The sequence below is a fragment of the Crocuta crocuta genome, unplaced genomic scaffold, assembly GCF_008692635.1.
Source record: "Crocuta crocuta isolate KB4526 unplaced genomic scaffold, BGI_CrCroc_1.0 scaffold179, whole genome shotgun sequence".
Classification (NCBI taxonomy): Eukaryota; Metazoa; Chordata; class Mammalia; order Carnivora; family Hyaenidae; genus Crocuta; species Crocuta crocuta.
The window spans coordinates 15945091-15967973 of record NW_027551568.1 but is presented as its reverse complement, the minus strand read 5'-3'; the positions used below and the strand labels follow the sequence as shown (position 1 = coordinate 15967973).

The following is a 22883-nucleotide window of genomic DNA, read 5'->3' as shown; positions in this document are numbered from 1 at the left end:
TTGAAACTCTTGGTCAGGTGAAGTAAAGCCACCCACACAGTAGCTGATCAGTGGAAAGCCTCCACCAGGGCAAGACCATTATCTAGTCTTTCTTTCCTGTTTGTTCAGTTGATAGTAGAGAGCCTGGTACAGAGTAGATGCTAAAGAATTATGCATTGTATAATCACTACACCAGAGTTAGAAATTCAGCTCTGGTAGGACAAAAATAAAACAGAGTAATATTGATTGTGTAGAATGTGACATGCCCTTTTGCTTGGGGACTTTGTGTAAGGATCACTTACTTCTCTCCAGAGCCCTATAAAACAGGTATATTACCTTTATTTATTCTTTTTTTCAAAATTTTTATTTTATTTTATTTATTTATTTATTTATTTANTATTTCGCTCAGCATAACACCCTCAAGGTCCATCCATGTTGCTACACATGGCCAGATTTCATTGTTTCTCATTGCCATGTAGTATTCCATGGTATAGATAAACCACATCTTCTTGATCCATTCATCTGTTGATGGACACTTAGGCTCTTTCCATGTTTTAGCTATTGTGGAGAGTGCTGCTATGAACATTGGGGTACATGTGCTCCTATGCCTCAGCATTATTTCTGTATCCCTTGGAACCACAAAAGACCCCGAATAGCCAAAGTAATACTGAAAAATAAAACCAAAACGGGAGGTATCACCATCCCAGACTTCAGCCTCTACTTTTTTTCAAAATTTTTAAATGTTTATTTTCGAGAGACAGAAAGACAGAGTGTGAGTGGGGGAGGGGCAGAGAGAGAGAGGGAGACACAGAATCTGAAGCAGGCTCCAGGCTCTGAGCTGTCAGCACAGAGCCCGATGCGGGGCTCGAATCCACGAACTGTGAGATCATGACCTGAGCCAAAGTCGGAGGATTAACCGACTGAGCCACTCTGGCGCCCCAGCATATTACCTTTATTACATGAATGGTAAAGACCTTGATTCTTAACATATCTAGCAGGCCCGGGATTAACTACCTGGGTCTGAGACTATCACTCCCTGCACATTTGCCATCTCTTCAGTCCTTGAAGTCTCCCCCAAGTTTTGCACATGCCCTTGACCTCTCCCCCAGCTCTTGCTAACTCCCTCTCATCCTCCAGGTCTTTGCTTAAAGTCACTTAAGTGTGACATCCTTAGGGAGGTCTTCTCTGTGACCCTTCCTGGATTAGATTGGTTTCCCACACTTCCTCTGGAGCCCTCATCACTACTCTGGCTAAAGGGTTATCTGTGCAGCTCCTTGATTTATGCGTGCCTTCTCTGATGGATTCCAAACTCCCAAGAGCTTAATCTGTCCTGGTGACTGTTTTACCTCCAACACTTGATACACTCTCTGACATGTATTTTCAAAACTATTTGATGAATAAATGCATGATGAGAAAACTCAGTCTTGCAGAAGTTAAATAACCTAAAGTTATTCTAAAGTTTGGAAAGTCCCAAACTAGTGATATGAGTGGATTTTAGCCAGGGGCTATCAAATTCCACAGGCTACAGTTTAGAACAATAAGTAATTAAGAAAAAAGAAGATGGGTTTAAGATTATAAAGACCCTGTGAGAGTAAATAAATAGAAGGCATTTGATAAGGATAAATACAATATTCTCCATTAAGGGAAAAAAGAACAAATCTGAACCGATTCGTAGAGCTCACCCCCCACCCTTACAGAAATCATGCTCATCAGAATTAAAGCCAGCTATCACACTAAACATTGCATATGGGTTATCTTTATTTAAAACTCATAATACTCCCAAGATAGGCATTATTATTATTATTTCTGTTCTAAAGATTTTTTTAATTTTTTTATTATTTTTTTTTACAAATAGTTTATTGTCAAATTAGTTTCCACATAACACTCAGTGCTCATCCCCACAAGTGTCCTTCTCCATGCCCATCCCTCCCTCTGTTGTAAAGATTTAAAACTTTCTTCAGTAATATAGCCAAGCAAATACAAGCAGTCTGACCTCAGAACCCAAATGCACTTAACAGCAAATTTATTCGAATTTCAGACTTGGAATTTCTGTTGTTGTCCTGCTTATTTATTTGTCTCCTTAGACCTACAACCTACAGATCTCTGATGATTAAAATTAAGGGTAGCTCAACTTCCAGAAAAGAGTTCGTAATTTTACTCCAACTGTAATATCCAGAATGGAGGAGATTAATAGTTTCTGGGCCCCTTTCCCTGAAATAGTTAATGTTTTTACATACCTAATTTGGGAACAGGAGCTAACAGTCACCTTTCATAAAGGGCAAACAGCTTTCTGGAAAGAAATCTATTCAGACTTGCACCAAGTTTAGGGAAAGAACTCTGAGAGCATGAACTAGAAATCAGGTTTCCAGCGATCATGGAGGACACTGCTGCCCCCTTGTGTTTCGATATTGTAATAAAACACGCGGAACGTTTGCGACCGGCCGTCTGAATGGCACATCATCTGAGCTCCGGACACCCCTTTGAAGCACTGTGGGCAGCTGACTGAGAGCACCGAGGACCCAGGTCTGCGTCTGGGCCCCTCTGCCCACAACAGGGAGCCTAGAAGCATTGCAGGTCAAGGCAGGACAGCCCTCCCAGGCTGTGACCCTAGTTTCTAACTGTCCCCTTTGGAGAAGAACCTCTGGAGAATCACAAGGGGCAAAGAAGGGTAAAACTTCTTATATATTTGTAGTAAACAGAATTTAATTGAACAGAACAAATATTCCTCTGACTTCTAGCCACGCTTCAGAGACTTGGGGCTGCTCCTGGAACCTGTAGCTTGCTGAGATGCAAATGCCCGAGACAGGAACAAAAAATTCCTTTCTCGGAATTAGTAACAAGAAAGTAGAGGTAAAGAAATAGATAATAAAATATGTTTAGAGCTGGGATTGACGGTGTGCTATACCTTTCCCAGGAAAGCAAATGAAATAGCTATCCTATATCTCCTTACCTGCGACATTTCAATTAATTTATGAAAAGCAGTTTGATTTTTCATGCTGTTTTGCCCTGACATCTATTTGGGTGGATATATGAATAATGCCTTACTTCAATATAGACTGTAAGCTCCAAATGGGTGGAGCTCATGCTTGCCACTCCAGGAAAATTTGTTGGATAAATGATCGATGATGTTTCATTTTTGAGTGTGAATTAATAGGTTCGAAAAATATTGGGTCAAAGTTCCCCATGAGTTTATTTTTCTTGTCTGTTGTTACACTTGCCTTTCACAGAGGCAGCTTAGTAAGATACAAAGGCTTTATAGTCAAACTCGGGTTCAAATCCCAGTCCTAGGGCTGAATATCTGCCTAAGCTTAGGGAAGTTTCTTACACCTCTGTGAGCTCATTTCTTACATACCATGTAAAAAAATGTCTACCTCTTTTACTTGTTATGAGGACTTAATGAGAACACGCATCTCCTATATACCCTGGCTCAGCACCCAGCAGACCAGGGGTGATCGTTAAAGGCTACTTTTGTTCATCCTGCAACCTCTGTATTGCCTCAGACTGAACATCTTAAAACAGGTTCTTCTAAAAATCTAGATTAGACAAATCTAATCAACACCACATGCACACTTATACACACGTATGTACAATCTCTAGATTACACTTCCTTGTCCAGCAGAACTTCTACCAAATTTGTCTAAAAACAATAAAGTGAACACATTTTCGTTTTCCCATTCTGTAGAGGGACCACAATAAACTGAAAACAGGGTCATTGCTTATGTTAGGTGTTTTTGACCATAAGTAACTGCAAACCAATACAGAAAAATGGTTTACACGATGAGGAAAATGTATGATCTCACATAAAAAGTCAAGAGATGATAGGCACTGTGAAGTCATCAAACAGCCAGAATCTAGCCAATTTGGTAGGTGAGGAAAATGAGACTAAGAATGTTGCAAAGCTCCAAAATCCATCCTCATACAACCAACTGTACATATACATCTGTGTGTCTACATGTATATCATCATCTTAGTTTTTTATTCTTTCCAACATTGCACGGTTCTTTTAAGTAGACATTTTTTATTCAGTTGTGTGTTTTTTTTCAATATCATTAGGCTGATATCATGCCAATTTGAAAGTGATCTAATCAATTCATAAAATCTGCATAATGACCTTGGTGATACAGAGCAGAAATAAATAAGGGCAGGGCACCCCTCAGCAGATGGAATGTTATTCACAACATTCATAAAAAGAATATTCCATTTGGCATCACTGCGGGTCCTGTACACTGCTGAACACAGCCTGCACAGGGTAGAGTCCTTTCCAGTGTGGTCAAACTAGGGTTCCGAGTAGTGAATTTTCCTGTAGAAAAGACTGTTAAACAGAAACTGCTACAAAACCATGTGGAGAAGAAGCAGACTGTGGTCAGCAGGCCTCTAAAGATGGCCCGGCTCATGATTCCCGTCTCCTGGTTATTCAAGCAAACACTAATCAGGTTATTGCCCTGAAGAGATTTTACAGGTGTAATTAAAATCCCATATCAGTTGAATTTAAGATACAGAGATCATCCTTCTGGATCTGATCTATTCACATGAGCCCCTTTAAAAGATAAGGGAAATCAGAACTCGTGAGAAAGAAGCCAAGTGAGGCACCCAGCTAATAGTCCACAAGACAATGGGGACCTCAGTCCTACAACCAAAAGAAACAGAATTCTGGCAACAATCGGAATGAACTGAGGGGAGCACCATGAGGTGCAGAGGAGAACCAGTCATGCGCGTGAGACCCTGAGTAAAGGACGCAGCTGAGCCATGACAGAACCTTGTCCCACAGAACTGAGGTAAAAGCCATGTGTTGTTTGAAGTCACTAAGTTTCCGGTAATTTTCATACAGCAATAGAAAGTGAATACTCAGGACTTCTCTCCATGCACTGTTGTCTCTCCACCCCCAATGATTTTGGGTACCTGAAGAACGTAACTGTGTCAGAATTGACAAAATGAGTCTTGCCCAAAGGAACCTTCTCTTTGCATATAATTGAGGCAATCCTTTTCTGCAGACTCCTTAAATCAAGTAACTGCATGCATTCTAATAAAGGTTTAAGACTTGGGCCTGATCCCAGAAAGCCTTTTCCTGTAAAACCTGAGCAACTTAATTTTTGCAAAATCAACATAAATGAGTTGAAGAGAGAATGTTAAAAGATACCAAAACTTGCAGTTTCTAGAATAGTGCTAGGATCTTTATATACATAATGTCAATGAGTTATCATTTCCTCACTATAGGATTCTATTACTTTCTGCATTTCATTGGTTGAGATTTTGAGGCTGGGACATTTCAATGAAATATTTGTTAGCAGAACTAGAACTAGAGCTATTTTTGTTTTTGTTTGCTTGGTTTTATTGTTGTTTTGTTTTGTTTTTGTTTTGGCTGTAAATCTCATGTCTTTTCCCTTTTCCTTATAGTTAGAGAAGAGAGTTTAAGGTGTGGAGAAAATTTTACTTGTGTCTGGGATTTCTGCTTTACCCTGGATTCCTGGAACATCCCTGGGCTCAGAACATACTCATATCCTCATAATCAAATAGCTGAATTGAATTTTGACTCTCACCCAGCATTCATCTCTTTTCTAATATTATAGAAAGAAGTCCTTCTCTGCTATTTTTTTCAATATGAAATTTATATTGAGCCCAAAGAGTGTATTCAGAGAATATAGAAAGTTCTCCTGAAAATTTTGAAAGCAGGAAAATAGACCCATCATGTTGGTGGTATCCTAATGTTTTTCTTTTTTATACATTGTCTATTTTAATTTTTAGTTGTTTTTTAAATGTGATGTCAGGATTTCTTAGAGGTCATTTTACAGGTGAGGAAACTTAGATTGGGAGAGAATAAATGACCTTAGAACAGAAATTTAAAGCCAGTTCTAGTTCTTAGTGATCAGCTTTTATCACCTGAAGGGCCAACTTATTATTTTAAGTGAGCTTTTTGCAGCCCAATGGTTGACTATAGTAAGGATTTTATAATCCTTGTTGAAATAAGAAGTGCTTTTTCTGACTGTAGTGGTCTCTTCTTAATTTCTGTGAACATGTTTATGATAAGCAGTGATGAGGGTGTGGTGGCAGAACCATGATTTTGATTTCAAAAATTCTCCATAACCATTTAATTGTCTGCAGTGGTGGTTAGGGAAAGATGTATACAAGAGAAAGTGATGACTTTGAATAATACAGCACAGACATTAAAAATGTTCCTCAGCAAAATTGGATAAAGAAGAACAGGCAAGTTACAGGGGAAAAAATTTGAGGGAGTGCATGGGGTTCCAAAAATTTGCACTCAAGTTTTTCAAGGAAACTCCCAGAGCAAATTGATTTTCTAATTTCTTAGAAGATAGGAGCTGGTTGAGGGGCACCTCACTGGCTAAGTCAGTAGAGCATGGGACTCTTGATCTTTGGGTCATGAGTTTAAGCCCCACTTTGGACATAGAGCCTTCTTATAAAAAAAAAAAGCTAGGGGCTGGTTGAGTGTTTATCCATTTCAGATAAGCATTTGTAATACTCTCTTTTCTAAACATTGCTAGGTTGTATCAAGATCAATCCCGCCTCCAAGCCTAAGAGGAATAGAGAAGTCCGCATATAGTACCTGGGAATATCAACAGTACAAGTCATGGCATAGCACTATTTAAATTTTGAAATGTCCCCTGTAGTTGTGAAATGCCAGGCATGTTTAAGTGGTCATACTACTAAGAGAGTGACTTTTCAGAGCAACACCATTCCAGACGAGGGAAGTGGGGAGTGGAATTTAATTTTTTTAATGTTTATTTATTTTTGAGAGAGAGAGAAAGAGAGGCAGACAGACAGACACACTGTTAACAGGGAAGGAGCAGAGAGAGAGGGAGACATAGAATCCAAAGCAGGCTCCGGGCTCCAAGCTGTCAGTACAGAGCCAACACAGGTTTTGAACCCATGAACCATGAAATCATGACCTGAGATGAAGTCAGATGCTGAACTGACTGAGCCACCTAGACACCGCTGGAGTGGAATTTAACTTATAAGAAACTATGCTTTCCCATTTGGATTAGGAATTAAGCAGAGTACAATAATATGTAAAGAGTCATGACTTCCCATTGCAGGTCTCTGAAAATGAAACATTCTATCCTTCATAGTTATTGTATCAGTGAGTTCACTCTGTCCTGTGAAAGTGATTCCTACTGAAGGTGGTGAGATGTTGCCTTTCAACAGCTTAGTCAACTAATTAGTGGGAAATCTCAAAGAAAATCTCAAAGGATAAACAGTTGTCTTGGCTATGAAACAATTACACTATAACTCAGATTGATATGCTCACATCTTGAAAATTAGGAAAATAAAAAAACTTGTATTTCCCAAATGTTATGACATATCTGTAGCATAGATCACAACTGGACAAAAATTATGCTTGTTAAAGCATCCACTGGAAGGAAACTTTTTGTCTGATTTGGGGGGAATGCAGCCACCAGAATCTTAACTATAATAATTGGATAGAGTCTATGTTGTAAACAGAGTGGTAATTTGAAAGTAGTTTTAAATTATAACTTTGTAAAATAGCAAATAATTAACAAACTGTTGGATTCATACTCAAAAGAAAAACTTAAGAGTTTTTGATTAAGTTCACTTAGGTATAAACTAATATGTACACTTACGTTCTCAGATGAATTTCAAATATCTCCTCTCCATGTAACCAATAAAACTATTTAGAAAACTATTTAGCTGTTATGGGAAAGGGAAGAATGCCTTTTCTGTCCTCTTCTCATGTATCAGACGGAATATTATTTAGTAACAGAATCTCAGTGACTGCAAAAGTTAAAAGAGGTATTTCTCATTCAGACTCCATGTTCATCTCTAATCAGCAACGATATTTTTTGCTCACTGGTGTCCCTCAAGGGCTTTTATTAATGGAACAGCCACCATCTTGCATATGGTTGACAACCAGGAAGAATAGAGAGTTCTGGCATGTCTGGCATCCACAATTATATGCCATTGCCCAAAAATGACGTGTCTAAAATGGCCTGATCACAACTCTGATGCGATCAGAAATCAACCAGGAATTCCCCTATGGAAAGTTCCCCACACTACCAGGCAATTCTCCAACACCATCTAGGTGTTCGACAATTCAACTTAATTACAACAGCCAGGCAGAAGACATGCATAGGGTAGGGTCTGGGAAAAGGGCACAGAGTTTCCATCCCACCTCCAAGCACCCCATTCTCCCCCAATCTCCACATACTCACCAACCCAGTTCTCTGAACTTTGTCCTTTGGGGGTTTTTATGGAGGCTTCATTACACAGGCATGATTGAATAAATTAATGGTCATTGGTGATTATACCCAACCTTTAACCCATCTTCCCCAGATGCCAGAGGTGTGGGACTGAAATTTCCAACCTTCTAATCAAACCTCTGGCTCCCAGGGCAACCAATCCCCATTATCAGGTGTGTCCAAAAGTCCCCTTATTAACATAGTAAGAGACACTTTTATCTCTGGCAACCTAGGAAAATCCAACGGTTTTAGTAGCTTTGTGCCAGAAATAGGGACAAAGACCAAATATATATTTCTTATTATAAATCATGATATCACAGTGTCCCTTCTCCTTTCCATTCATCAGATAGAATGTGTCATGTGGTCCCACCCAACCATTAGGGGCCAAATGCAATCTTTCCACATGTTCAGAAGCAATCTTTCCACATGTTCATTGAAGACCTTGTCGATCAATCGCCCTGGAGTCTACCACACATGAAATCCTGTTCTCCTTGCCTTGTCCACTTCAGCTGTTCCCTTTCAGTGTATTTCATGAGTTGTCACCTCATATCCAAGTGTCTCAATGCTTGCTGGTCTCTGCTTTTGACTTTGCACACAGCTCATCCTAAGTGTGGTAACTAACAATCGTACTACTTCAGAAGGTAACTTCCTCTAAAATGTGCCAACTTACCTGCCACCTCTTCATGCCAGAGGAATGAATGGATGGGGACTCACCTGATTTGGGTAGTGATGTGAGTTTTTCTCTTTCTTTTCTCTGATTTGAGTGTCCGGGGTCCAGCCTTTGTGTTCTGTTTGTGTAATCCTGTCCACAATCTGCATGTGCCACTTCCCAAAGAGGTGTTGGTCTATTTCCTTTGTCAGAGAGAATAACTGAAAGAATGATCTTCAGACGAAATATGGATGCCAAGACATTTCTGTTGGGAGTAACTCAGGATGTTCAGCGGAAACACCTCACAGCCATCACCAAGTTTACTCTTCTTACCAACAGAAGTAGCTGTGAGCATTGGTGAACTGTATGGATGCTTTAAAAATGTGGCATTGTAGATATCCTAAAAGGGTCTCCATGGAACCATTTATTTCACAAGGCCTTTTAGTTACAGGTTTTTTTTCTCATGATATTTTTGCACCATACTTCTTGGTTTTGGATTCCTGAAGAAGTACTTCTAAGTGTTTAACAATAGCTCTGAACCTGAGGAGATGATGTACACCAGAGCAAGATGATTTACAGGAAGAGATTTCAGGTAGTGGAGGGCTGGGGTTGGGGGCACAAATATTATCAAGAAAATGCATCTGATTTGCATATCACTGCAACCATTTCTATAGAATTCCACCAGAGTTCTGACAATTTTTAAGGGAATACTGAAAGGCTTTCTTATGAGGTAAACATATAAGGACTTATGATGCCCCTAACAAAATAATTCTTGGGTGCCTGGTGGCTCAGTCAGTTAAGTGTCTGACTTTTGCTCAGGTCATGATCTCGCTGTTAATGGGTTCAAGCCCCATATCTGGCTCTGTGCTGACAGCTCAGAGCCTGGAGCCTGCTTTGGATTCTTTGTCTCCCTCTTTCTCTGTCCCTCCCTCACTCATGCTCTATCTCTCTGTCTCTCAAAAAATGAATAAACATTAAAATTTTTTTTAAAAATGCATCCTCATCTGCACAAAACACACACATCACTTTATCTCTTGGAGAGATCTGTATAAATGCCTTTATGTCCTCTGGCAATTTTCAGAGTGATGATTAGATTCATGAGGGAAGCAAATTACTGCTATCTGTCTACAGAATTTGGTGCATGTCAAATCCCCATGTGATTCTGGTCAGCAGTCTGTCTAGATTTGAAGCTTCCTCCTAAACCAGTGGTGGTGATACATATTGGTGCAGTCTTTCTGGAAAACAATATGACTGTGCATATGAAGAAGTTTAAAATGGTTTAAACCTTTTGGTCTCGTGATTCTCCTTCTGGATTAGTCCTAAAGAAAGAATCATAGGTGCAAGCAGATGTATGTGCTAGAATACTAATTACATCATTAATCTTACATAGTCCCCCAATACTGAAATCCCCTCAGTACCCAATAATATAATAAATCCAGTGGATACATAATTATGCATCCATTAAAAATAATGACATGGGAAGTGTTCTGGATGTTTTGTTAAGTTAAAAAATAATAAGATGAAAACTATATTCTTGTATTATCCCAGTTTTATTTATATGGCATATTAATATATGTATAGATAAGTGACCAAAATAGCCTTACAGCAGTATAATTATGGGCAATTTTTATTTACTTGTTTTTTCTAAAGATAGCACATTTTCACAGAATAATCATTTTTTGAAGTTTATTTATTTTGAGGGAGAGAGTGAGAGAGTGTGAAGCTGGGGCAGAGACAGAGGAGAGAAAGTGAGAACCCCAGGGAGGCTACATGCTGTTAGTGCAGAGCGCAATTCGGGGCTCAATCTCACCAACCGCAAGATCATCACCAGAGGTGAAGTCAAGAGTCAGATGCTTAACTGACTTAGCCACCCAGGTGTCCCATGGAGTATATTTCAAATAAGTTTCTAAGACAGACACTGGCAACCATTCACCAAATCTGTGGTCTTGTCTTTCTCCTGGGTACATGAGACTTCTCTCATTGTTTGGGGTAGGCATACTAAATGATTTCTAACAAAATGAGAGTGGAAATTATGCATAGCACTTTGCACTTAGAGACCTAGTCCATACACACTTCCCACAGACACTCCTCAATGATCTCTTTCTCCTTCTGGATGAGAAAATCATAAAGATTTTGAAAGCCATATGAAGATGGTCGCGCTTTCATTAGTCTCTGTCCCTTAAAGACTCTGGGGAGAACCATCAAGTTAGATGATGAGATGACCAAGAAATACACCACATTCTTTTAAACTTGTCATATATTTGGGGGCTTGCTTGCTGCAAGAGTGAACCTACTAGTATAGTTGCATTGTTGATCATGTACATTCAGCTGAACACACAGCCTGGTCAAATTCATTCTTGATGGAGAGGTGGAGAGACTACTTCTGTGCAGAAACCATTCCACAAAAGAAATGAGGGAAAAGTTAGAGAATAGATCATTTGCATCATTCGCACCATTTTGTAAATTACTAAAGTCCCATAGAAGTTGGTTACTTATTCTCACCTGAAGGCAGTAAAATGCATTGCTTTTCCACAAGAACTCATTAGAATAAATACAAGATCCCTACTCTCTGGATTTCCTTTTATCTCTTTTGTCTTGTTTTTGAACTTTCTTCTTCTGCTTGGATGCAGGCCCCATGAGGGCAAGACCTTTGACTTGTTTATGCTGCTGCTTCCTCTACTTCCTTGAGAAGTGTGAGAATAATCAGCATACAATATGCATTGGTTAAAGATGTAAATTAATGTAATGAGTGCAAGATGGGTAAAGACAAATTCACTGGTGAGACTACCATCCAAACACTTGGTCAAGAGCTTTCAGATGGTGGAGAGGGTTTTGTCTAATGTATCTGCGTGATAGAACATAAGACAAACACATCTGAGACAGCCAATTTCTAAATTTCATTTCATGTTATAAGATATATCTACTAAACGCTTCTAGTGATCTTTAAAGGCAGATGACAAGTTTGCTAAGGGCAGATGTCCCTTTACTTTCCATCTTTATCTCTTGCAAGAGTCATTTTACCTCCCAGGTAGGTTTCCCCTGGACCTTTCACAAGTTTGCCATCTGGTGGCAGAGTCATCTATTTGCTCTCTTCTTATCACCCCAAAAGCAGATTGCTCAGAGTTAAACAGCCAACAAATGACAATTGCCATGTGTCAGAGGGCTCGACTGCAAAGTGTTTATTTACTCTTAAAATTGGTTCTTTTGCTGCCAACTAAGAGTTGTTTAATCAAAACTTTTGAGTGATTAGCTAGATACACGCCATCTTTCTTTTTCCTTTCGTAGTTGTAGCTGTTGATTGTTCATTCATTTATATCAAAGTCAGGGTCCTCTACAGAAGCTGAAGCAAGGGATGTGTCTACAAACAGGAAGAGATTTATTTGAAATAATTGGCCCACATGATTGTGGAGGTTTAGCCAGTTCAAAATCTGACGGGGGAGGGCAGACAAGCTGGAGATGAAGGACAAAGTTGCAGTTTGAGTCCAAAGGCAATCTGCTGTAGAGTCCAGAAAAGGCAAAGTTGCAAATCAGGTCAGAAAGCAGTGTGCAGGAGGATTCCCTTTTGCTCAGGGGAGATTAGACTTACTTCTCCTTCTTCTTCTTCTTTTTAAGTTTGTTTATGTATGTATGTATTATTTTGAGAGAGTGAGAGAAAAAGAGAGAGAGTGGGAGAGGAACAGGAGAGAAGAGAGACCCCAATGTAGGTCTCAAACTCATGATCCATGAGATCATGGCCTGAGCTGAAATCAAGAGTTGGATGCCTAATCAGCTGAGCCACCCAGGCATCCCAACTGTCTTCTATTTAGGCCTTCAGCTGACTCTATGAGGCCCACCCAGATTATGGAGGACAATCTGCTTTGCTTCAAGTTTGCTGATTTAACTGTAAACCTTGTCCAAAATTCCCTTACAGAAATATCAAGAGTAATGTTTGACCATATACTCAGGCATCATGACCCAGACAAGTTGACACATAAAATTAACTTGTAATAGTTCACTTGCTTTTCTTCGCATTCATTTTTTATTGTCTTTTCTTTGCTCTAATCCACTTAGGTCCTTGGGGTCATTATTTTTACAAGGGTCATGTAATCCCAAATCTTGTGGTGATCTGGAAAGTCTCAAGCCCACAATCCAGCTCCCCTATCGACTAGCTGAGTAAAAGGGAACTTGACCACAGAACCTCCAGTTATGCCTCAGTGACTATAGATACCTAAGTTATAGGTTTATTTTGATGCTCAAATGGGAGAAATATGCATTGACAAGCTCTGTAAACATAAGTTTACATTGAAACCATTATTTCAAATTGTGTTCATATATCAAAGGTCCTACCTTTCCAAACAATGAATGAGGGAAAACAGAAAACTTCTCAAGGCACATTACAGTTATAACTGGCTCATTGGAATAAAGAAAGATCAAGTTGATAAATCAAGTTTATTAATGAGGGGACAGTGATTATAAGGGGGAAGAGAAGCTTTAAAACCACATCAGATGATTTTTGAGGATCCCAGGAACAGTGTCAAATTTAAAGTACACAGAATATTTCTGTCTAAAGGCAAGGAAGTTAGCATACCTCTGATGCTCCCTAGGGAATCCTGGGGAGAGCCAGGCAGTGTGGAAGCACCATGAGTCCTAAAGTAATGGAGCTCAGATAAGATGGGACTGTCCATGAGAAGCCACTCAGAAAGATTGGACAGAACTTCTCACTTCCCCATATTCAGTGTACAGTTAACATCCCACATGTGACTTGATGTCAGATTGTCACCTGATTGTCAGTGTTCATTACTCAAGGGGTCTGTACACCTCAGATTCCTGGCTAGACTATTCTTGAACTCCAGAGAGTGGAAGAAGTTTTGCCATCTTTGTTTCAGATCTTTACTTAGTCCCCATTTTCAGCACCGACACAGACCACTTCAAATATTTTAGATTTTAGTTCTTTTTGTAGAAAATGCCTAATCTACTCTGGGAGTGGTAGCCTTGCCCTCTGGTCCCATCAGATCAGTGATCTGACATTAATAGAGTTCCCAAGGTCAGTATCCATCAGTCTTAAATAATTCCACCAATGGAACAAAAATGGAAATTCTTTACATTCAGACCTCTTTTCAGACCCTCCTCTCCAGAAATGAAACAAATCTTGAGGTCCTGTCTCACTCAAGGTCACTTGGTACAATCCATGTTATTATGCACTCCTGAACAAACAGTTAACAGAAATTAGGAACTATTCCTGGTGGGACCATCTCAGAGCCCAATGGAACACACCACTTTCTCCCTGAACTAAAGATTATGAGGATCCAGCAAATTGCCAGAGGAACACAGCACCAAAATCCAACTATAAGCATGTTATAAGCATCTTGCAATATCATTGCTGCATGAAGAACAATATAATTTTGTCTTACCTTGTTGATAATAAACATATGTGCTCTTAAAAGTGGCAGTGTGTTCTTTAATGTGCAAAGATTTTTACATCTCTAATTTTTTTTCATTCTGTGAGAACTGAAACAAAGAGAAATTTATTGTGTGCTTTTACCCTCTGGAAAAAAAAATGGGTGGGTAGTTAACTTTCTTGGTGCCGCTTTGCACTGCAAAGCAAAGAGAGTTCTGTTTCAAAATGTGCAAAAAATCAGTTTTATGAACACTTAACTCATATTGCTTCTCTATGACTTTCTTTAGGAATGTCCCAGTGGTGTTGTTAATGAAGAAACCTTCAAAGAGATTTACTCACAGTTCTTTCCACAGGGAGGTAAGTGCAAACGTAGACTTGTTAACATACTCTCCATTAGAATTATGCTTGCAATCTTGAGTACAGTTTAATCTTTTATGGTGTGATTCTACATTTTTAATCGCTATGTAAAAGAATTAATACACAGCATACAACTGCATATAATTTCCAATATATCATAAAAGTGAGCTACTTACAAATTGTCAAATATACAGGATTTCACTCTTCAATTGAATACAGGCAGTAGTATTACTGGGTGCTTCAGACTATGATTGTCAAATGTACAAGCACTTTTGGACTATGATAGCTCGGTCCTAAAAATGCTGCAAAGGTCTTTAACGTGCATTATAGGTATCATTTCATTCTCTACACATGCAAAATTAGGACAAATATAATTATCATCCATTTTCAGATGTGAAATCTGGGCTTTAGAGCAGTTAAATTGTTGGCTCAGGGTCTTGCATCCACTAAATGGCAGATATGGCTTAGAATCTAGATTTTTCTGTAACTTTACCTAGTGTTCTTTCTGCTGTTTGTCTTTTAGGACCTCTTACTATCACCCCTCCCCAACATCTGAGAAAATTAATATCACTCTAAATAATAATAATAATAATATTGTTGTTATTATTATCATTATTAGAGAGGAGGGGGAGGAGAGAAAGGGGAAAAGAGAGAGGGATGGAGAATCCCAAGAAGACTCCACACTCAGTGCAGAGCCTTTGCAGGAATCCATCGCTCGACCCTAGGTCATGACCTGAGCCAAAATCAAGAGTTGGATGCTCAACTGACTGAATCACCCACGCACCCCTCTAAATATTATTTTAATTAGGAAAGAAAAAAGAAAAGCATAATGATAAAACATATACATTAGAGATGAGCAGAAAACTACTTGCCATTGGACCTTATAGGCTCTCCTTTTGTCATTCAATGGGAGGCCTAGCCAAACTTGTCACACAGCCTACTGTGTGCCCAGCTCTGTGTTAGGTACTGGTAATGTAAGAGGAATAGGGTGTGATACCTGCCCAAAAGAGAGTTCTAGTTTAGTGGAGCAGATGGGCAGTGTTGACATGAGGTGTACAGTGAAGATGAGGCATCAAATCCTAGCATTACGAGAGCACCTTCAGGCACAAGCGCACCAGCTGATGGACCGGGAGGAAATACAAAGGAAGCTATCCAGGTGAACTGACCTGGGCTGAAGTAGTTACCACCTGTGAAGCATCAAACATGTGCCTGGCCCTGGCATACACTCTCCCCACCTCCCAACCACCCTAGCTAGGACTCTGCCTTTTTAATAGAGGTGGAAACCAAGGTGCAGGGAAGTTCATCCATTGCCTTGACACCATCCACTATTGCTTCCCACTTAAAGGAGCTCCATCATCTCACGTCAACGTAACTGCAATAGTGTCTAAACTAGTCTCTCATTCTGACTCTTCCCCTCTCTCCCAATGAGAGGTTTCTTAACATGATCCGGAGTAATCCTGGTCAGTGTAAGCCAGCTCTGGTCACTGCTCTACCCAGAACCTTCCGTTCCATCAGAGCCTAAGCCGCAGCCAGTAAAGTGCTCTATAGGTTGTGATCCCTGGTCTCCTGCTCGCCTTGTCCTTCACTCCTCATCCCTTAAAGGACTCACTGTGTTCCAGCCTCACCGGCTTCCTCGCCCTCTCCCCGGCACACCAGTCATGCTGCTGCCTCAGGGTTTTTGAACCTGTTAGTCCCTCTGCCCGGGATTATTTTTCTATCTTAATATCCCACCACCTTTGCTTTTATTCAAATGCAACCTTCTTGGGGCACCTGAGTGGCTCAGTCAGTTAAGAGCCTGACTTCAGCTCAGGTCATGATCTCCTGACAGACGACTTCAAGCCCCAGGTTGGGCTCTGTGAGCCTGCTTGAGATTCTATGTCTCCCTCTTTCTCTGCCCCTCTCCTGCTCATGCTCTGTCTCTCTCTCTCTGTCTCTAAAAAAATAAAATAAAATAAAATAATAAAGTAAAATAAAATAAAATATAGCAAATACAACCTTGTCAAGAAGTCTTTACCTAGCCACTCTATCAGAAACCACGACCCCTTAAATTCTCTCCATGCTAAGTTTATGTTTCTATTTAGCACTCAAGAGCAACCAATAATACATATTTTACCTATTTTTGTCTTTGTTTATTGTCTTTTTTTCCACTAGAATGTCTTCTTCTAAGGACCAAAGGGTTTTGTGTTTTATTTGCTGCTGTATCACAGGTGGTGAAACAGTGACTGACACATACAGTATAAATGAGAGAAAACATGTATGAAGGAAGGAAAGAAGGAAGGAAGGAAGGAAGGAAGGAAGGAAGGAAGGAAGGAAGGAAGGAAGGAAGGACATGCACTTCAGAGAGTGGCTACCACAGTACACTGGAAGAATTCTTGCAAAAGGCATTTTGAAAGTATAGAAGACTTAAATATTAGCTCTTTTCAGACAAAAATTAGATTCTCTTTTGGTTTTAGATCCATTTTGGTTTAAGATATTTTAGGAGGTTAAAGACAATTTCATGCATGAATTGTCAATATTGGCATTTTCATTGAAGATGACCCTTAAAAAGAATTAAATTAGAATTCTGAGAAAATGCAAGGTGACCCATTATTACATGAATTGGATATCTCATGGTGGCAACGCCCCCATCCCCTCTCATTACTAAGAGCCCCCAGACAGCTACTAGTCATGGGGCCTGATGCTGAGATTGCAATGGGTCCATTGCCTGCATTAATAAAGAATTTAGAATATCATTTCATTAACATATATTTCTAAGTTATTTTAAAACCATGGAAGTTTTGAAGAAAAATCATGTTTACATTAAATCTAAGTGTCTGTTAGCATATTGATAAACAGTAATATCATAGCATCAAGCACAAATGGAATTCTTTTGTTTTTATTATCTCAAATGAAAGTTATTACATGCTACAAATAGGATAGAGGTCCACATTAAAAATTTATCTTCATTTGAAAAATAGCATTTTGGCATTGGAGAACATCTACTTGAGCACAGTTTTTTGCAAATGATTCTTCTCGCAAAATCTAAAGGGATTTGAGGAAAAATTACTTTTGCTTTCTTAAAAATTCTTTGATTATTCATGTTAATTGAATAGATAAATCTAAAAGTACCAGGCATTACTGAAGGAAATGACATAATTTGAAGAATGATGACTTGCAATTTAAAAAATTAATATCGCAATGCAAATTGTATTTTGCAGTGCTGCTAGAAAAAGGGAAATGTCCCAGGGAAGAACATAATCTTTGAAGGCAGACAAATTCATGCTGTGGCCATCCTCACTTTTTGGTGGAGCCGTTTATTTTGGTGTAAAAGCAACAGGTTTCTCATTACGAGCACTAACTATGATGGGTCCATAAATCACAATGTCTCACCATTTCCTCTAGGAAAATACTTTGTCTTATGCACAGAACCTGCTGCAGTTTGTATTGTGTCAGTCTCCCAATATTCTCTACCGCTTAGCCAGATGGCTTCCCAAGCACAACTTGTTGGGTGGTGTGGAATTCAGCACAACTGGATTGAATGGAAGCCTCTTGTTCATGGGGGACAAAGTGGGCCTACTATAAAATGAGCTGAGAGGAAATGAATGGCTGGTTGGTGCCGTTACTGGACTTGTTATAGCAATACCTTTTCAACTTCGTGTACAGTGGAAGCTCTGGGACTCTCTCAGCTCACGGAGCATTTTAAAAGCTCGTGAAACGTGCAGTTTCCTGGGCTCCTCCTGCTCATGTGGTAGAGATTTTGCACTTACTCTTACTACACTAGGCACCTGATAGCTATTAAAGAACAGATAAATTAGCTCCACTCTGAAGACATTTATTGAGCACTCACTGTATGCAAGGTTCTTGAGGCACTCAGGTGGGGTCAAGGGTCATAAAGATGTGTTTTTTTTTTTCCATAACAACATTTACTACGTATCCTTCTTGTCCTAAGATAATATTTCTAAGAATTTTCAGGGTGATTTACAGAGGCCTTATTAAACAGAAACTACTATTCATGTATATGAACCTGCCTTACCACAGTAACCATGCATGAATTGCCTATTCACATGCATTAAACTAATTCTGTACCTTGTGCTTGAATTCAGGTGGGAGTAGGGATTTGTGGTAGGAAGAAAAAATCAACCAGATTGATTTCAATCCACAGCCTGGAACATGATAATCGATTGTATTTGTTCAAGTTCTCTGAAATGCACGTGCATTGATGGCTTTTTCAATCAAGGGTTTAGTCGGTATTATTGGTGTTGTCTAGAAATAATTGGGTAAAAGTGACTGGACGATGAAGTTGAATCCTGGGTTTGTGGACAGACTAAGTCACCACCAAGGCACATGACTCCAATGGTGTATTTCTCTGGGCCTCGGGTTGTTCCTCTGTAAATTGTAGAACAATACTTTTATGATATCTATAAAATGTGGAACAAAGAAATCTTCAGTTTTCTTTCTAGCACCCTTTATTTCTTGGAATTGGTGTTGGAATGTCCTGATTTCATTATCAACTCAGGTATTAACTAACTAGGTAACCTTAGCTAAGCCACGAAACATACCTGTTCCTATTTTCCACCTTTGTTAAATGTAGATAAACAACTACATCAAACCCAAGATACCTTCCTATCCCAAGCAACCCTCAATTTTGGCCCCCAACTATAAAATTTCCACACTTTTCAACTTCACCAGTAAGATTGTAAAGAAACTAAAGCAATGTCAACATATCAAATTCACTAACTTTTTTTGTCATGTGTAAGGAAATGTGGCCAAGGAAAGCCCATCGGGTCATGTGGAGAGAAGAGAGATCAATGTTATGTCTTTTGAGCCCCAAACTGTACTGACATCTAGAATCCAGGATGCCAGTTAGTCACTGTCTTAGTAAATATTTACCCAAAAAGAACAAGGAGCAACTGACTGGCTCAGTCAGTTAAGCATCTGACTCTTGATTTCAGCTTAGGTCATAATCTCGACTCAAGGTTCCTGGGATCCAGCCCTGTGTGGGGCTCTTCACTGACAGCACAGAGCTTGCTTGGGATATGCTCTCTCCCTTCCTCTCTGCCTTCCCCTGCTTGTGCACTCTTTCTTAAAATAAATTAAAAGAAAACAATGTTTTTAATCTTAAAAAAATAATAACAATAAGATAAGATGAAGCCTGACATAGAAGTGTTTGTGGACAGTGGCCCTTTCCTTCATTCCTCCACCTCTGTGTCCCACCAGAGGCTGCCAGGGCCTCAGATCCTTCTCCTTGTCCAGTCAAAGCTCAGAACATCAATCAGAAGCTTCAATGCCCTTCATCACACACTTACTTCTACTGCTCTGTATACAGTGTGAAGTTGCATCAAATTAGAATGCCGGTCACCTAGACACACAATGGAGATTTCACAAGAAAACAAGAACTTTTTCAAGTGAAAGTGTACTGTATCTGTAAAAAAAAGTTATTCATATTTCTTTAAGGTGGTTGTGAAAGGATAATTACAATAGATTATATTTATTGAACATTTAATATATGCCTGGGACTAGTCTAAGCACTTTGAATATGGTATCACATTTAATCTTTTTATGATGGCCCTATGAAGTGCATACTGGTGTTGTTATCTTGTAGATGAGGAAACTGAGTCCCGGAGTGGTTAAACAACTTTCCCAAAGCCATGCAGTTAATATTTGGGAGAGCTGAAATTCAAACCCAGGCAGTCTGACTTCACTACGGTAGTAATGACTGCTCTCGGCACAGCATATCTGGGCTGGAAAACGGGTTTAAATCCAGGGGAAATCGCCAAGATACATTTAGGGGAACAAGGAGTCCCCTGTACCACATCAGAGCAAACCTTGAGACTCTGTGTCCCATGCGTCAGGCTTTAAAGCTAGAGTGACCCCATTTAAGAAGATGGCTAATTATCGTATGTTCATGTTAGCTAATTTTTTTAATTTAAAAATAATTGCCAACATTGTTTGTCTTGAGCCATTATTCATGTTGACATCTGCTTGCTAAGGTAAAGGCATTTACTCTGATTGTCTAAATAGGATACCAGGAGACCTGCTTAATGAAGCTCATTATAAAATATGCAGAACCTCTTTTTCTCTCCCTGAAAATAAGTTTAACACACCACCTTTCAACTTATATCACCATAGGACACTAAATAGTTTAAGAAGTCTATATAAAAGTACTGTTGAGAGCTAAACAAATTTGTAAATAAAAGACAGGCTGCCAATTCTTGATAACATTATAATGGAGCTTCCCAGCAATGGCACTAAATTGATTAGAACCAAACCTTTGGTTATAACCCATATTCAAAAGGATTTCTTTCTTCAACTCATCGATACTATGTGAACATCCACTTGAGATACAATGATGAGGCATAATATTTAGACCCAATCTTTGGTCTTGGTTTAGTTCACAGAAAACAGTGTTAATAATTCATATGTTTAAAAATAAGTGGTTTGTTGTATTGTGTTTAAAGGTAAGAGGCAAAAGAAAATGCCATCATCATTTTGAGACACTGAGCGAGTGTACAATCTACCTTGTGAAATATATGGGCTTCAATAGCATTTACCACTGGGGTGAAGCATTCAGGAAAAGCCATCCATAAGTGGGCCATGGGGGCTTGAGACCTGGGAGGGAAGTTTCTATGATCTCTGACCTCCTTTATCTGGGGAAAGGATGATTCTCTCCTGCTACTGTGACTTAATTCCTTGATAGCTTTTAGAAAAGCAATTTATAAAGGAAAAGGTGAATAGAAGTTTTGTTCAAGCCCAGTAAAAATAAAGGTTAGAAGTTATAAAATAGAAAGAGTTGAGATTTTAAACAGAAGATAAAAAGCTAGAGCCAATGAGCTTAAAGGTTACACTTTTTTTTAATATAAAAAAGGTTAAGGGAAAAAGCTAAAACCATGAGATGAAACATTTAAAACAATCAAGTAAATTTGATCAAGGGTCAAGCACAGAAGCACTGAAAAATGAAAACTGCACTAAGAAAAGAAAACAGTAAGAAAAAAATATAATTTTACCATGAAAAGCAGTAAGCTCTGAAAGGAGACAATGGAGAAAAAGTAGAAGGGAAAGAAGGAAAAACTAGAGGGCAAATCCACTAGAAGCAAGCTAAGTGGAAGTGTTGGATTTCAGAGTACTTAAGAGTTACTTTCTGAGTACTTCAGAGTTATCAGGCAGCATTGTGAGGTGCTGGGGACTGGGCGCTGTCCCAGAGGCATGAATCCCACTCTGGGCCCAGGGTCCCTCACGACCACACACTACCATTGTGGTCACAGAAACTGCCAAGTTCATCAGGCCACTTTACTGGCCATGGCTCGCCTGATTTTCCAATCAGAAGGACTCAGTTAATGTCTCACTTTATTCCTTAATCAACTATGTGACTTTAGGCAAGTTTCTCAACCTTGCCTTAGAGGTCCCTATCTTTATCTGAATTGTAAAACTGATGAACAAATTCACAATAACAAGACTAAAAATACCAATTCATGTGTGTCTCACTATTAGCATTTTTATTCTTTTACGTGCAGAAGTAGCCCCTGCCAAACACTAAACAATTTCCAGATGCTGCACACTTCGTCCTCTCACCCACCTACAGTACCAGGTACCATTACTCATCTTGGTGCCAGGAACACACCCAAGACCCCCACGTGTTCAGAGCACTTCCGGCCAGAAACCTACAGAGAATGGGTGTCGCCAATGGCCTCTGTTGTGGGGAGCTGACTTCCGTGAATCTCAAATCATAATCCTCTACGTAGAGAAGATGGGCAGCCGGGAAGAAAGCACAAGTAGAGGAGATAGAGCAAGTTTTTCCAAATATAAGGAGGCTTGGGCATGCTAAGCCAGTCTTCTGTAAGATATTGAAATGCTGCCTTAATGATATTCCCTTTTCAACATTTCAGATTCTACAACATACGCGCATTTTCTGTTTAACGCATTCGATACGGACCACAATGGAGCTGTGAGTTTTGAGGTAAGCCTTAAACTTTTCATCTATACATATGACTTGACTTTAGACACACTGAAAGAAATTTGGTCTAATTTACTGTGAAATTTTGAGTTTTAATAACTTTTATTTTGCTTGTTGAGACTTTTATTTATTATTGTTGTTGTTATTATTATTATTATTATTATTGTAAAACAGTTAGCATGAGATATACCCTCTTAAACTTTTAAGTGTATATTACACTATTGTTGACTATAGGTACAATGTTGTACAGCAGACATCTAGAACTTATTCATTTTGCTTAACTGAATCTTTATGCCAGTTAGTAACTACTCCCCATTTCCCCCATCCTAGCCCCTGGTAACCACCATTCAACTCTTTCATTCTATGAATTTGACTCTT

General features: G+C 39.2%; 1 protein-coding gene across 2 annotated transcripts in view; it reads left to right on the top strand.

Annotated features, from left to right (window-relative positions):
* KCNIP4 (potassium voltage-gated channel interacting protein 4) overlaps positions 1-22883 on the top strand; it is a 1146137-nt gene that overhangs the window by 1096423 nt on the left and 26831 nt on the right. For both annotated transcript variants that reach the window (XM_077750421.1, XM_077750422.1), the window contains 2 exons: positions 14506-14575; positions 22438-22508. In XM_077750421.1, coding sequence (XP_077606547.1) covers positions 14506-14575; positions 22438-22508 — 141 coding nt within the window. The remainder of the gene's footprint in view (positions 1-14505; positions 14576-22437; positions 22509-22883) is intronic.